This window comes from Ptychodera flava, assembly GCF_041260155.1.
Source record: "Ptychodera flava strain L36383 chromosome 23 unlocalized genomic scaffold, AS_Pfla_20210202 Scaffold_24__1_contigs__length_23054250_pilon, whole genome shotgun sequence".
NCBI classification, from domain to species: domain Eukaryota; kingdom Metazoa; phylum Hemichordata; class Enteropneusta; family Ptychoderidae; genus Ptychodera; species Ptychodera flava.
In genome coordinates, this window is record NW_027248278.1 from 10,271,946 (window position 1) to 10,289,090 (window position 17,145).

Here is a 17,145-nt window from a genome sequence, read left to right on the forward strand (position 1 = left end):
TAACTGTAATAACTGTGGGCAAAATGAATCTCTTGAACACCTTCTCTGGTCATGTAATAATGCACAGATATTTTGGAAAGCTTTTGAAGTATTTTGGAATGAAAACGTGAACAGTGATAGAATTTACTAAACATGTAGTGAGGTGATTTTTGGTATGAAGATAATAATAATAATAATAATAATATTTTGTTCTTATATAGCGCACATATCCACAAGTAGATGTGATCAAGGCGCTTTACAATTATTATTACCCCTGGTCACTGGACCTAATATGATACCGCTCAACTCCTGGGGAGCAGACAACAGCTCACATGTGCAGCCAATAAGCGCAGCAGAGCTAAACGCACACATAACAACCTCTGTTCTTCCAGGTACCCATCACTCCTGGGTGGGGAGAAGCAATGAGGAATAAAGTGCCTTGCCCAGGACACAACACCACAGCCATGCCGGGGCTCGAACTCACCATCCTTTGATCGTGAGTCCACTGCTCTAGCCACTGGCCCATGATGCCTCCAATCAACTTATTCTTTTGAATCATCTCATCTTAATTGGCAAATTTCAACTTTATTCATTTCGTTATACCAAAACAAAGGTGTCTGTAAATTCGCTGATCCGTAAAGCAAAAGAAGTAATGTGTGTAGAAAAAAGAATATTTAACGAAAAGACCTTCAAAGAAAGTGGGATATTTTTTTTACTCCCATAATGTTATATGAACTCGTACATTTTGTTTTTCCTTTTTGTTTTTCCTTTCTTTTTGTCCTGTGGCTTTTCTTGCTTCTGTAGGTTTTCCTTTTCTTGTGTATTTTTTGTGTGTGTGAAATAAAAAAAAATACAACAAAAAGAAAAAAAAGAAAAAAAAAAGTACTTCACAGTTATGTAGACGAGCAACATGGTGGGATTTTTCTGTCTACCAATGATTAGTCAATCTACAATGATTTTGTGAGCTACAGGCGTAGGACATTAATTGCCAATGCGTTCCGATAGATGCACTGATAGACCCTCGAGAAAAACTCGAGGGTCTATGATTTATTTGAACGTGAAAGTCGCCGACTACCCTTTATTCTCGATTTTGAAACATTCACGGGGAAACTTTTGGTTTGGCCTCTTGATGTTTTCCAAATATTTATGAAACGCTAAGGTCCACACTTAGAAACGCTTTTTCTGGAAGTTTTGACCTCGACCATTGTCGTGAAACGCACTGCTACCAGCATGATGTGGATTGTGAACCTCAACTCTACATTAAGTCATTTTGTCCTGAAATGACGAGTCTGCCGGGAAGATATCAAAACAACAGATCCCATAAGAGTTTGAATCAGAGGTTTCAGTTGTTGAGCAACGGCATTTCAAACACCGCCCTAGCCACCGATGTAATCCTGATAAGCACACTATTTATCTGGGTTGCCTACATTCAAAGAATGTTCAATGACGGATTAGTCACTGTTGCATGCTGATGTATCATATTTGATTGTGTGTTTTGCATGTATGCGAGATATTGTCAATGAATGGGTTTTAAGCAATACCCAGAAGGGGCGCCGCCGTTCTTACAGTGAAATATAATCAGAGGTAAAATTTAAATGATTGTAAATATCAAAACAGCTCTTAAGGGTAACACGTGAGCTCCATACACGTCATCGTCAACACCTATTACCTTGTCATGAGGGCTATAGCACACGTTTATTACCCCGAGGGGCCGTGTATTACCAGAAACACATCGTTATTCCCCGAGGCCGTAGGCCGAGTAATATGGCGTTGTGTTTCTTGTAACACACGGCCAAGAATGGTGATAAAAGGGCGCTATAGCCTGGATGAAGACCAGGTTATAAGTGTTTTATAACACACCACACGCTCATGTCGAAGTATGTTATAGTTTTTAATGTGTGTTGATATTTTGCACCGCAACAATCCATTGTGACAAGTTTACTTTGCAATATTTCCACAGTGTTTACAGTTGTACGTGGTACCAATTTCTTTCAAAAAATATTCTAAGCACACAAGCAACATCCTTACTTGCACTTGAATCTTTTTCGTCGATGAGCTGTTGGAATGTTGTAAAATCTGTTTTAGAGAGAGGCTCGTCGCTCATCCCGGACGCACATCACATTCAAGTCACCCGCCATTGTTGCAAAGCTGCAGACGACACTAAGGTCACGTTGACGTCACTTTTGTCAATTCAGATGGGGACTAGACGTATTTATTTTCATGTCACATGACGTATTCTGGCGAATCGCGACACGAAATGAGTAAGTGACAAGTTGCAAAACCACCAAAGCTGTATATCTCTGTAACAAAAGAACTAGAATATATATTATTCTACTATAATTCTCGCCCGAATGACCTCAAGTGACTTCAGACTGATGCTAATATCTAGCAAAGTAAAAAGAATACAACTTACAAGTAGAGTTTTATTTTCATTTGTTTGTTATTAGTGGTGGTGGACATGTAAGTTGATGGACATGTTCAATCCTGGAGATTATGATTTTGTTCGTAGGAACTCTCAGTCCAGAATTTAGTGAAGGTGTTTTTGGGTCAGGGTGTACATGTACCCTTGACAATACGAACAATTTCAAAGAACATGTTGCATTGAATTGAGGAGGGGGGGGGGCGATAGTCTATGTTTCTGGCAAGATGCTGATGTCAAAAATCTACAACATAATACCAGATCTAAAATCTGTGGGGCACAACACTTACAAAATAACTGTTTCAGTGGGACCAAAAGTCGTCGACGAGAAAAACAATGGGGGTCGAACGTCCACGTTTCATAAAGATTACGTCGGGCCAAAGTTCATGCGCGGTAAATGTGGCCGTACTCTTCCTATGCCTGTACTGCCCATGAAATTTTCACTCATTAACAGCCTACTCATTGTCACACCGAAAGTAATGGACTAGTTTAGTGAAAGCTCAGGACGCATGTATCAAGGCACGTCTTTCATAGACACTATGCATAATGATCATCAAGCGACGGATATGCGATATCACAGGCATTCAACTCAATGCAAGCAAACCGTCACTGATGCAACCAGTAGGATTATTCTTACAAGTTGCATCAGTGACGGTTTGCTTGCATTGTGTCGAGTGCCTGTGATATCGCATATCCGATGATGGACAATTTGTAAACGACCTTGAAGTGAAGTCGCTTAGGGAGCCGTCATTATTTATTGCCTGGGGGCGGGGTCGGAGGAATCTGAGGGGGGGGGTCACTCAAAAAATCGAAAGCTACAAGGGGGGGTTGCTCAAAAGTGGAGAACAAGAAGGGGGGCTACTCATTTTTGTTGATATGTACTGAAGCATTTAGTGAAGCTATGAATTAATACAATATGTATGCTTGAGATGTGTATGTTCATACCCAGTATATGTACACACACACACACACACACACACACACACACACACACACACACACATATATATATATATATATATATATATATATATATAAATATATATATATATATATATATATATATATATATATATATATATATCATAATACAGGTGGTTTCAAGTAGAAACTAAAATCCCATTACACAATGTGTTTCACGTTATTGTGATCTCCAGGCGAGAATAATCAGCTATTCGATGTGTCAAGCCTTCTGTTAGAGGCTAGTACTGAGTACATTTTTCAGTATTTCCTTGTTAAAGATTGATATACTTGCCTGACCATTCATGAGAAACGTCTGCTTTCTATATTCTACACAAGGTATAGGTTACCGATAGGGGAAAATGTGTAAAGCAAGCTAATTCTGATTCTATAAAGTTTAAAACCAATGGAATGCCTTGACAACAAACCAATCTTTTATTGCAGGAAAATAATAATAAATAATAAATGTAAATAAATGTATGTCTGTCGCTATTTTTTCGTTTTCAAAAACTGTAATCTTCATTGAAATCAGTGAACTGGAATATAAGTTTTTTTTGAATACTGTCTCAGATCTCTGTTCCTTTGAGTCTTTTATACAAAAATAATCTGAAAAAAATACTCCCCAAGTGCAACCAAATAACATCATTTTAATCTCTATTTTTTTTGAAAAGCTCCAACGGCAGGAGGGGGACACTCGTGACCTCCCCAGTTGCGTGGTCGCTTGTGGTGCTTTTGCACCACATCTTCACCCTCTTGTCAAAAAACCCAACGGAGAACACTGCATGTCATCAGTCTGAGAGCACTTCATACAGACCTGTACATCAGCCCCTGTCACTGCAATGGAACCTCTTTCCAACACAGACCTGTACCACAGGGTTTAATCAGGGTCTGTGCAGGGCCTGTCGCAGCAGCAATCCATTTTACTGTATAGATATTTAACTTTCCCAATTTTCTTTTTTTGGGGGGGTCACTCAAAATTTCTGTAGCAGAGAGGAGGTTAATCAAACACGTCATGGTTGGCAGGGGGGGTACTCGAAATTTTGGAGTTTCTAGAGCAATTCCTCCGACCCCCAGGCCGTAAATAATGACGGCTCCCTTATTGTTTAGAATAGGTGCCCAGTGCAAGTGCCCTACTGACCCTAGTACTACATGTGGTAAACAAACTTCTGACCATATTTTTCTGCTTTAACAGTTATTTCTCGATCAAAAAATTCGTTCTGTGAAACGAGGAAATGATTTTTCCAATCACCAACTTGACCTTTGCGTAGATGCTGTACACTGTTTAAAAAAGAATGTTCATCTCCCATCGACGAAACTCGTCTGTAGAATCCGACACCTTGACTCATTGACGCAAAACTACACTTTTTCACAACGTCATCGAGTTCTTCATCTGACTTCGGTCGATTCAAAAAATCGGCCACTCTGGCCAAGACAAACTTCGAATCTTTCTTCATATCTTCAAATGTCACATGAAGTACATTGTCTTCCAGACCAAAGCGTCTCCATCCTAACACGTGATCCAACCACGATCCATACCACACTTTGCCATCCACGAAGGCACGGACCCACTCATCCCAGTTCAAATCCATGCCGGCCCAAGGTATACCCTGCATATAATGGTAGTAAGACACACAGACATCTTTTGGGTTTCTTGCGATATAAATAATTTTGCATTTCTTCTCAACGTCTTGCCAAGCCCTTGGAAACAACTGGAATGGCAGATGACAAAAGAACAAACGTGGTGAAGGCATGGCGTGTAACGATTCTTTCATAGCAATTGTGTGTTTACCATAACTTCCAGGTACATCGTCAGCGTCTTCGTAAAATTGGTCAAGCCTGACAACCTTCTTGGTAGCCGGTAACAACAGATTCAGGTCGGTGTACAAACTGCTAAGCAAATTCAACATCCAAAATGTACCTGACTTCGGGTACGTCAGAACAACAACGTCGTCTGGCCTGATATCCCACTGGTCCATGGGATTAGATTTTACAGTTTCGATGTTGTGAACACAATTCTGGAAATAGCAATCGCGGTAGAAGAAACCAGACCACTCCTTCGCCATGGCGTGATGTAGAGATAATGACTGTAGGACAGGTGTCACCAACAAAGCTGTTCGTGCGCAGTTTTTCAGCGGGCGGTCAAAGTTAAAAAGTTATCAGTAGGCTGGGAGAAAAGGTGAATATTTAGGCTGCGTTCAAAAAATGGTAAGAGGGCTAAAGGAATCGTGAATAAAATCTTATTTTTTCAGACCCCCTTCAATACTTCAATACCCAACACAATTGGAACTAATTTGGGATAATTGGATCTTTATATTTGGCAAGTTTCTCCAAATCGTAATTTGGTGCTGCATAGCTGAATGTTGCGATATTACAAATTACTCATAAAAACAAGTGTTTAACTTAAAAAGGAAAGCAGATGAGATTACATTTGCAGATTATATCGACATTATTCACCATCCAATTATCCCAATTAGTTCAATCGTGTTACCCTAAAAAATTTTCAAGTCCACCCCATCTATATGATCAAAAATTTTCAAGCCCCCCATTATTATATCATAGCATATTTATTAGGAATGCACGCATAGTAAAAGAAAACATGTATTGCCTAGCTCTGCACGCAGATGTTGGACAGTACCTCTTATCAGCAGGTTGTAGAGCCATACATTAAAAGCAAGATCTTCAATTCGTTCATTTTTAAGTGCATCAGTGGACATTTTAGATTTATCAATCTAACCCGACCAGAGATTGCATGAACTTCAAATGAATGGTTTTATATATTGGTTTTAAATGATTTTGAGAAAAAATGTGACTTTTCATCGAAGATTTGTATAAGATCAAGTTCGGTGACTCCATCTTTTTTCTCCAATATTTATTATTCTCATATGCCATAATTCAAAAATCCATGGTAATTGCTGAGTCTCCTAGTCTTCTATGTGTTGCTCTCTGGCCTGATCTTGTGTACAGCTACATTTATGTTTCACTGTCAATTGAGTGTCCTATGACCCAAACTCTTCTTAAAGTACATCAGACGTCAGAGCTATCACTGTCACTGCGGGTATGCAGTGACAGTGACACAGCCCGTAGGCAGTAGCAGGACAATAGCCTGAATAGCTGTACTAACTTCGTATTTTATCAATATGTTAGTTCAATTTATACAACTGCGTTCTTGTTCTACTCCCTTTGTTGAGCTGTCCAGTATTCAGCTTGCCAACACAGCCTACGTGTACTGTGCATTTGTATCATTGACAAATAACTTTCAGTCTGAAATCTATTTCAATTATCACCAATATTTAGACAAACAGACTTTGTTGACAAACTGAATATTGTGTTGTTCAGCATGTTGTAAAGAGACACCAAGAAAATGTATTTGATACAATTCATAGACGTATTCAAAATATTACCAACAGTTGCAGCTCCTACTTCGTTACAAGGGCAACTTGTTGTTTTTACACAAATTTAATGACATTCATATAGTTTTAGATTTTTCGAGATTAAAGTCGTAAAATGCGACAAAACGGTTCCAGACGGGGAAGGTGGGGAGGAAATTTCAGTTTTTACAGGGGTAGGGGAAAAAGTTTCTGCCAGTTGGTACCGTAAAATAGATTTCAGTACCAAATTAAACTAGCGATCTTTTGTCCTTTTTGAAAAGAGAAAGATATGTAGGCCTAATCAAAGACGCAAGAGACACAGTCTATGTTGTAATCTAATAAATAAAAGCAGGGCGGGAACTTCATTGATTGGGAGAGGGCAGTAGGGAGCATGAACTGTTGTTTGGGGGAGGGGATTGGGCATACATACCATAGATACTGGAGGGCAGTGGGCATCACAATTCAATGGGAGGGCATATTTTCTGCATCTTCCAGTGGCAGGGAGTTCTACTCTCCAGTCCAAATTGTTGGTAAAATTAGGTGAATTCAGCATATCAGCCTGCGAACCATGTTTTGTTATGCTTTTGTAAAACTGTCGAAATTTGCCAGTTGGTGGCACCTGGTAAAATAGCCTCGTCGCCACCTTCATATGCGTGGAGTTTTCATTCTACAGTAATTCGAGGCGTTATTTTGCTCCCCGGAACCGCATGGACAAAAAATATCAACGTGTATCAGGACTGACACGACCAAAGGTAACAAAAGTGATATTACACTAATAACAGTGATGTCCAAATTGGAAGATATCAGTCACGATATTTCCACCTTGAAGCAAAATCAAAACAGTTTCTCGACATCCCTTGATTTTATGAGCGATAAATTTGAAAATCTACTCTCCCGCACATCTGAACTGGAAAAAGCGAACAAAGAGCTGAAGCAAGCGAACTCAGAGTTACGTAATCGGATTGACATTCTGGAATCTGACGTGAGTCAACAAAATCAATACTCGCGTCGCAGCAATTTAGAAATCAGCGGAATACCCGAACGGGCTGATGAAAACACTGATGACATAGTACTTTCAGTTCTACAAAAAATTCACCCTAGTGTCGAGATTACGGATATCGATATCACGCACCGCATCGGCAAAGTTCCCGACAATGATCGCGATCCAAGCAGAAGCAATCAACATAGGCCGATAATCGTTGCTTTCACCAACCGTAGAATTCGGAATTCCATCTACGACCAACGCCGCAAACTGAAGGGATTTTCAACGATTTTCAACGTTATTCTACCGCGAACGGTATCTTCGTCAATGAGAACTTATGCCCTGCTACTCGTCAGCTACTTGGTAAAGTCAACATATCAAGAAAGAAGTCTGGCTATCGCTATCTATGGACACAGAACGGTAAAATATATATTAAGAAAGACCAGCAAGCGAGATCTATCGCGATCACAAGAGAAGATGACATTGCTAAATACTGTGCAAAATGAAATTGAAGCAATATTTTTACACTTGCGATGCAGGTTGATCCCAATTCTTTTGATGACTTGTTTACTGTTGTAAATTATGAATTGGAGCCGTCCATTTTCAACCAAAAGTTTAGTTCTGTATTAAACGAAAATTGTTTTTCTATTTCCCATTTCAATGCCCGTTCTCTCTGTAAAAGTATAGATGATGCCCGTCTTTTGTACAATCAGTGCATTACCGGTAATTTTCAGATTATAGGTGTCTCAGAAACATGGAGGATTGATAATCCATCCCTACTTGATATGCCTAATTATTCTTTTGAATTAAACTGTAGAACAAATGGCCGAGGTGGTGGTGTAGGTGCTTATATTCATTCTACGGTGAAATACAAATTGTTAGATTTCAGTGTCATACATTCAGAGTCATTGTGGTTGGAAATTTGTACTGCTAAAAATTCAATTATTGTTGGTGTTCTGTACCGTAAGCCAGGTACTGATATAGCAGAGTTTGAAAATAGTCTAGTTAATGTTTTGCATAAACTGAAACTTGATAAGAATCATTGTATACTTATGGGGGATTTTAACATTGATGTTGCCAAGTTAGATAAAAGTGCCAAAAATTTTGTTTCTAAATTACAGTGTTTTCATCTCGAACAGTTAATTTCAACTCCAACTCGGGTGACAAGTGTATCGAGCTCAATAATCGATCACATTTATACTAACATCAATTCTTGTCGAATCTTTGCTGGCACTATCATTTCAGATATCTCTGATCATTTTCCGGTGTTTTCTATTTTCGAAGATTTTAATATTAATACCCCAGTGGCAAGATATGTACGTGTACGAGATTTTAGATGTTATAACAAGGACAGCTTTGTGTCTGACTTACAAAATGTAAACTGGGATGATATTTTGAATAACAATAGTGATGTTGAAACTGCATTTGGTATCTTTAATGATTTATTTACTCATGTTTGTGATCGTCATGCCCCTTTGAAGAACAAATTGGTGAAGTCTATGAGTAATAAGAAACCTTGGATCACAAGGTCTATAAAGAAGTCCATTCACACTAAGCACAAACTGTACAAGAAAGTTATTCTTAGTCAGCACAAACCATGCACAGTTTCACATTACAATGCTTACAGAAATATCCTCACCAGTGTTCTAAGAAAAGCAAAGCAGAATTATTATGCAAATTTATTCACTGTAAATCAGGGCAACAAAATGTGGAATGTTGTGAATGATCTCGCTGGGTAAGAAACGTAGTCCTGATAAACTGCCAGATGACTTGAAGGTATTTGCTAATGGTAATGTAAAACACGTAACAGACCCAGCTGATGTGGTTCAGAATTTTAATGATTTTTTCGTTAGCATTGGTGAAGATTTAGCGCGCAATATTCCACAAACCTCAAAAAATTTTCATGATTATCTTAGCCAACCCCTCAAGCATTCTTTCTTTCTTAAACCCGTCATAGCTGCTGATATTTATAAGATTTTAGCTACACTGGACAGTAAGAAAGCTTGTGGATGGGATAATTTACCTCGCGCGGCTGCTTATTGACGCAGCCAGTATTATTTCTCAACCTTTGGCCCATATTGTCAACGTTTCTTTTTCAACTGGTGTATTCCCTAATCATTTAAAGATTGCAAAAGTTACACCCATTTTTAAGAAAGGAGATAGCGATTTTGTTGGAAATTATAGACCTGTATCAATCTTGCCCATTTTTAGCAAAGTAATTGAAAAGATTATCAATGGGCAAATCATATCGTATCTTGATAAATTTAATATTCTGTACAATCATCAATATGGGTTCAGAAAGAAACACAGTACTAAGCTTACAATGATAAATTTAGTTAATTATCTTTTGCAAGAAATCGATAAGGGAAATTCGACTTTAGGGGTGTTTATTGACTTTAGCAAAGCATTTGATACCATAAATCATTCTATTTTGTTGTCGAAACTTGAACATTATGGTTTTAGGGGTCTCTGCCAGCAGTGGATAAAAAGCTATCTTATGGACCGTTCCCAATTTGTTTATTCAAATGGCCAGTCATCGGAAAGGTCCCCTATCCGTCATGGTGTCCCTCAGGGGTCGGTTTTAGGACCCACTCTTTTCTTAATATACATAAATGATCTTCCAAATTCATCCACGTTTTTTGATTTTCGTTTGTTTGCAGATGATTCAAACCTGTTTCACACTTATTCAGCTGCTGAATGCATAGACCTCACAAATGTTTCACATCATTTAGACGATGTTCAGTTATGGTGTCACGCAAACAAATTAACTATAAATAGGGGAAAGACCAATTTTAGTGTATTTAGAGGACGTCAGACGAAATTAAATGTGTGTGGCTCTGTCTCAATCAGTGGTGAGCACATTGTGGAGGCTGACGTAGTTTCATTTGTTGGTATTTTGATAAATAAACATCTTTCTTGGTCTGACCATATTGATAAAGTAAATAAGATCATTAGGAAGAAATGTGGTATTTTGTTTAGGCTGAGACACATCCTACCACTACACATTCGGTTGTTATTTTATAATGCTTTTATACTTCCTCACATAAGTTATGGTATCGAGATTTGGGGTAATACCTACCCAACGCACTTGCATTGTATTTTGACAGCTCAGAAGATGATTGTTCGAACAATACTTTTAAAAAACAGACGGACCACTCAGCACCATTATTTATCCAGATCAACATCCTAGACATTTTCAAGCTTCACAAATTGTCCCTTGGCACTTTTATTCATAGTCTTATTCATCAAAACTCACCACATACTATAGCAGACTATTTCAGTGATTATAAGCATGAACATAATACTAGAATGAGCCTTCAGACGCACCTTCGACCATATCATGCTAAGTCAAATTCAGGTCAATTTGCCATTTCTTTTTCAGGTGCAAATGTATGGAATAATATTCCAGTTCATATTAGACAAATTGTCTCACTGTACAAATTTAGGCAATATTTCAAACGCAATCTTTTGTATGGAATTTGATTGGTTCTGTGACAGCTATGTAGCTTTTGTTTGATAGGCACCTTACATGTTTTCCATAAGTTTTTGTTTTGGTTTGTTGTTTGTAAATTATTTTTTTATATTTCTTAAATGTATTCATTCTGTGAGCCCTCGTTATGTATTTTTTTCACCTCAATTTTCACATGTCGGGGTTCAGGCTCGACTAGCTACCAGCTATATCCTGTTTCCCCTTTACCCAGATCATTTTTGACTTATTCAAACTTGTTGCTGTCTTTCATATTGTATGTAACTTTTCTGGGTAATAAATAATTCATTCATTCATTCACTTGCAGTCAAAAATCTACCATCAAACGATAGATAATACCATTGACGATTAATGTCCAAAATTGAGACGTGATTGAGTTCCACCTTTGACCTAAAACTCCTGATTTTGCATAGTTTAGAAGATTTTTTTTATTCTACAATAATTTTACATTTTATGTTGACAAGAATGACATTAACAAATAGATATGTTTAATCATGGCATTAGAAATCTAGTGCAGAAGGAGGAAAGTTAAAAATACATAAATTATTCAAGAACGATTTTTGTTGAAAAAGTTATCTGATAGAAATAAAGGATTTTAATTTTAAGAAGAATGGTTCAAAAATTAAGCTGAGCGATCATAACCTTGAAAGTGAATGAAGTGGGAGAAGAAAACCAAAGACAACAGCAGGTGAAAGATTTTACAAGAAATGCCACATCGATGCTTTCAAAGATGAGATGCATTTTATTTTTGATTGCCAATGTCATAGTCAAGCGAGGAAAAGATTGTTTAAAAACTGCAAATTACAATTTAATAACATGGACAACAAAAAACACTTTAAAAGCTATCATGAACTGCAGTCTTGCTTCCAGGTTATTCCTAAATATACCATATTAACCTCAGTTATAGATCACAGTATATATTTAGACATATAGTAATTTGCAATGTGATGTAATACAGTATTGTTAAACTTATTTTGTTGTTGTCAATTGTCGTTTTTTCTCCTTCCATTTCTTGCATTTTTATTAAATTTTACAGCTTATTTTTAATTATTGTTATTATTATGAGTATTAATTTTATCATACCATATCCACAGACGATACCGTCGTGTTAGTTTTCAGTATAGTTTGTTGATCTAACGTAAGAAAGACATTTTGAAAGCGACAATCTGCCGATTGCTCTAATCTTGACATTTGCACGATCAAAATACGTGTAATCAAGCGGATGAGAGCCACAGCAGTGGATCACATCGTCACTCCACACAGAGGTGGTGGAGGAAGAATATGCTTGTGACGTTGCGATATCGCGTTATGCCACAGACAAATAGAGAAACAGACTAGCAACGGGTATTGTTCAAGGCGTGAAGCGGTTACGTAACCCATCCATGTTCGCCTCGCCTCAGGTAGCTCTCGCCTCTCTTTTCCGAAGAGTGCCGACCATACATCCATCGGTAATTTTCCGGATTTTCGCCAATTATTAAGCGAAAGTATGTTCGGCAAAGTTTGTGTTGTTGTTGTCGTGTGGTGTGGTGCTGAGCGGAATTGGCGTGCTGGCGAAAACGGGAGTGTTTTGAGCTTCAGGAAAGTGAGTTTTACCATTTTAAAAATTCCTCTCATATTTTTATGAATATATAATGAGTGTGTTTGAACCAAATTTTAAAGTCTTTTATCGATACTGTCTGGTTTTACTCAATGGGTTACGGTCAGTCATACCGCCTTTTACACGTTCGTCAAGGAAGGACATGTTTATGAAACTGCTGGCGTGTTATGTTTTGATTGGCGTGAAGCAGTGTTTCTGCCCTGAGAGCTCACAAAGTAACTATGGTTGCTACGCGACTGGCAGCACGATGCCATCTCGTCGTATTTTTCGCATAATGTCGTGCAATTATCAACCACAAACAAAGTCTCCAAAAAGTTTAACACCTTTGAAGCTCATTTTAATATGAAAAGGCCATAGTCTACCGAGGCGACCATGGAACAAAAGGCATGCCGTGTTGCTAGTCTGTTTATCTATTTGTCTGTGGTTATACATAAAAAACTCTTACATGTTGGAACTGAACGTTGCAGCATCTCATAATAATTAGACATCATGAGGACAATTATAACTTTGAATGACTAAATCTTTGATCGCTCTGAGAATATTCTATGTTACGTAGCACATTTTAATTTTGACAAACAACAATGTGATTTACTTTCCTTCCTTACTAGTAAAATTTTCAAGAATGATTTGTTATTATGCATTTCACCCTGTATGTCCTATCATTTGCAGATGATCTGATAGAAGCTGTTCACCTCCGATGTCATGGCAAAGTTACAGAGGATGTAACAACATAACTGAATAGACTCCAAAGGTCCCTGCCTGCAGCTGTGAAAGTTCTTATACTGAATTGAGATGTGAATACAAGCAGTGCCAATCACTTGACAACGATGGAAGGTGAGAATGGCCATGTGACAAATTGACATGAAATCAATTATGATGTCATCTATAGCTTTATTACATTGCAGTTTCATATTCAACATACACTATGCGCCGCTATTTATGGCGCAGTCGAAATGCCTCGGAAACACAATCAGCTGTTGTGGGTGTCGTCAAGTATGAGAACCTTCATGTTCTCATTCTTAAAAGGAATATTCCCTCTTTTATGAATTCTTCAATGAATTATATTCGATATTAAAGTCCTTTTATTGTTGTTTGAATATTTTAAGCATGCGAAAATAGTGGTCAACTGTAGACAACTTGCACCCTGCTTGTACCAAGATAAGATTTAATCATAAACGAAACGTTCTAGGGTCTGTGCAATAAATCAGTTTCAATGTACACACTTCACCATGCATGGCTGGATCTACACTGTGACATAAAGTTTGGAAATCGTGCAAGCTGTAATGTTGTATTGAGATCTTGGTTGGCGGCCCTTTTTTATCTAGATAAGAATAGCATCGTTATAGGGACCAAAGTTGGAATGAGGCAGTTAATATAATCCAGAGGTCACATAGAAAATCATGTTTGCATTCAGCAAAGTTGACATTTTTGACAAATTTCACGTCATAAATCACACTTTATCAGTGCTGACAATCTACGCTGTTAAACAAACGCTCGGAGTTGGTCTCAAAATGTCGCCACCAAAACAAATATTATTTATCAAATTTTAACACCATCTACAAATCAACGTTATTTTTATACTGAGAGACGTTACGGAAATACTCCTGTTGTCTCACTTTCTTTTTACGATCGACAAATTCTCTCAGGTCAGGGAATTAGCTCAACAAGAGGTACCAACAGGATACTACTACACATAGAAGCCGTAAAGTTGAAGTGGATGAAGTTTATTGATAACGCAGTCAAGTGGGACCAACGATAAGTCTGCAAGGCCAAGGGACCCCAGACTGATAAAATCTAAGCCTCCCCCACAAAGTCATATATTTGAGTGCCAAAGTCAATTTGTTGCCTTTATAAAACATAACCCAAACAATTTTTTCATGGCGAATTTTTTTTCACATTTCCCCCAAAATTTTGATCAAAAAGTGAAGCCTATGATAAGTGCTGACCATTTGGTCCAAAATGATCAAAAGAATTACATAAAAAATCATAAAAATGGTAAAATGTTGCCCAAAAATTACGTGGGAGAAATTACAGCACTAAATGGGTTAAGTGTCGATTCGAGTACCAGTATAATTGTCAATGTCGGTAAACATCTTTTGTCCATACTTAATGAAAAGTAAAACTGTTGGTTGTTTTTTAGTTCTTTTACTTGACCGACCGGTAGTTGCATTGTGTGTTAATTAACACATTGGCCATGATACTTGAGTTAATATAATACCTGAGTGAATCAAAGAAAGAGCTTCCCGTTTGGACCGTCTACATTTGTTTGTATTCCCACCCACCTGGTAGAATTTTTGTCACAGAATTAAGAGAATTATACATGTACCGGGAAAAACTTTTACCTGAAAATTACATTCGTAATACTACGTATATTCTTGATATCACAAAAAGGTAAACAAAGTTTGACTCTGTCCGTTGAATATCTCTGCTCAAGGTCTGATTGTCAACCCAAATCTTACTGCTGCAAACGACTACACAGTAAAGGGTCTCACTTCAGAAATTGCGAATATACTTATGTTTTTTCAGTGTCAGGTAGGTGAGGTCTGAAGCAACATATATTACTCTAAGGAAAAAAGTACTTCACAGTTATTTAGAAGAGCAACATAGTAACACTTTTCTGTCTACGAATGATCAATTTACCATGATTTTATGAGTTACTGGCGTAGGACATTAATTGCCAACGTGTTCCGATACATCTATTCATAGACCCTCGAGAATAACTCGAGGGTCTATGATCTATTTGAACGAGAAAGTCACCGACTGCCCTTCATATTCGATTTTGAAACATACGAGAGGAAATGTTTGGTTTTTGAAGAGGTGATAGTTGATTTTTTCCGAATATTTATGAAATGCTATGGTCCACACTTAGGAGTTTTCTGGAAGTTTTGACCTCGACTTTTGTCGTGAATGCAGCGATACCAGCGTGATTTGAATTGTGGTCCTCGACTCTACATAAAGTCATTTTGGTTTGAAAAGACGAGTCTGTCGGGAAGACATCAAAACAACAGATCCTATAATTGTGACAGTTTGAATCAGAGGTTTCAGCTGTTGAGCAATTGCATTTCAAACACCGCCCTAGCCACCGATGTAACCCTGATAAGCACACATATTTATCAGGGTTGCCTACATTCAAACAATGTTCGCGGACGGGTCAGTCACTGTTGCAATGCTGCTTTACCGTATCTGATGGTGTGTTTTGCATGTATGCGAGATATTGTCAATGAATGGGTTTAAACAATACTCAAAAGGGGCGCCGTCGTTCTTATAGTGAATATAATCAGAGCTAAAAAGATTTATGTGAACATAGATATCAAAACAGCTCTAGAGGGTATCATGTGAGCTGCACATATGTCATAGTTATTCTTAAGTGACAAATTACAAAGCCACCAAAGCTGTATATCTCTGTTCCATAAAAAAATTAGAATATATATTATTCTAGTATAATGAACACGATTTGAACTAAGTTTGGATAATTAAATGTGAAGTAAGGTCGTTTTAACCTGCGAATGTAAGCTCATCTGCTTTTCTTTTTAAGTTATACACACTTGTTTTATGAGTAATTTGTGATATAGCAACACTCAGCTATATGGCACCTAACACTTTTGAAAAATTTAAAAAAATATGAAGATCCAATTATCCCAATTAGTTCCAATCGTGTTACTGGAAATTCTCGCTCGAATGACCCTAGTGACTTTAGACTGATGCTGATATCTAGCAAAGTAAAAAGAAATACAAATAGAGTCTGACTTTCATTGATTTGTTATTAGCGGTGGTGGTGGACAATTAAGTTTATAGACGTGTTCAATCCTGGGACTGTGATTCTCGCATGACTCTCAGTCCAGAATTTAATAAAGTTTTTTTTTGGATCAGGGTATACATGTACCCCTGACAATGGAACGACAATTTCAAAGCACATGTTACATTGAATTGAGGGGGATGGGCCAATAGTCAAAGTTTCTGGCCAAATAATTATGTCGAAAATCTACACCCTTCTGCCAGATCTAAAATCTGTGGGCACAACGTAACGCTCACACAATAACTGTTTAAGTGGGACCACAAGTCGTCGACGAGGAAAACAATGAGGGTCAAATGTCCACGTTTTGTAAAGATTATGTCGGGCCAAAGTTCATGCGCGCTACAAATGGCCGTACTCTCGAAGTGCCTGTACTGTGTACGCCCCATAGAATTTCTGTCTACTCAAAGGCATTCGACTTAATGCAAGCAAACCGTCACTGATACAACCAGTAAGAATAATCCTACTGGTTGCATCAGTGACGGTTTGCTGCATTGAGTTGAATGCCTGTGATATCGACATGTCCGATGATGAACATCAGTGCCCTACTGACCCTGGTA

General features: G+C 37.8%; 1 protein-coding gene across 1 annotated transcript; it reads right to left on the minus strand.

Moving 5' to 3' along the window:
- Nucleotides 1-4,503: 4,503 nt before the first annotated feature.
- Nucleotides 4,504-5,421, minus strand: LOC139124406 (amine sulfotransferase-like). Its single transcript, XM_070690540.1, has one exon. It carries the CDS (start codon nucleotides 5,419-5,421, stop codon nucleotides 4,504-4,506), a length of 918 nt encoding a protein of 305 aa, XP_070546641.1.
- Nucleotides 5,422-17,145: the final 11,724 nt, after the last annotated feature.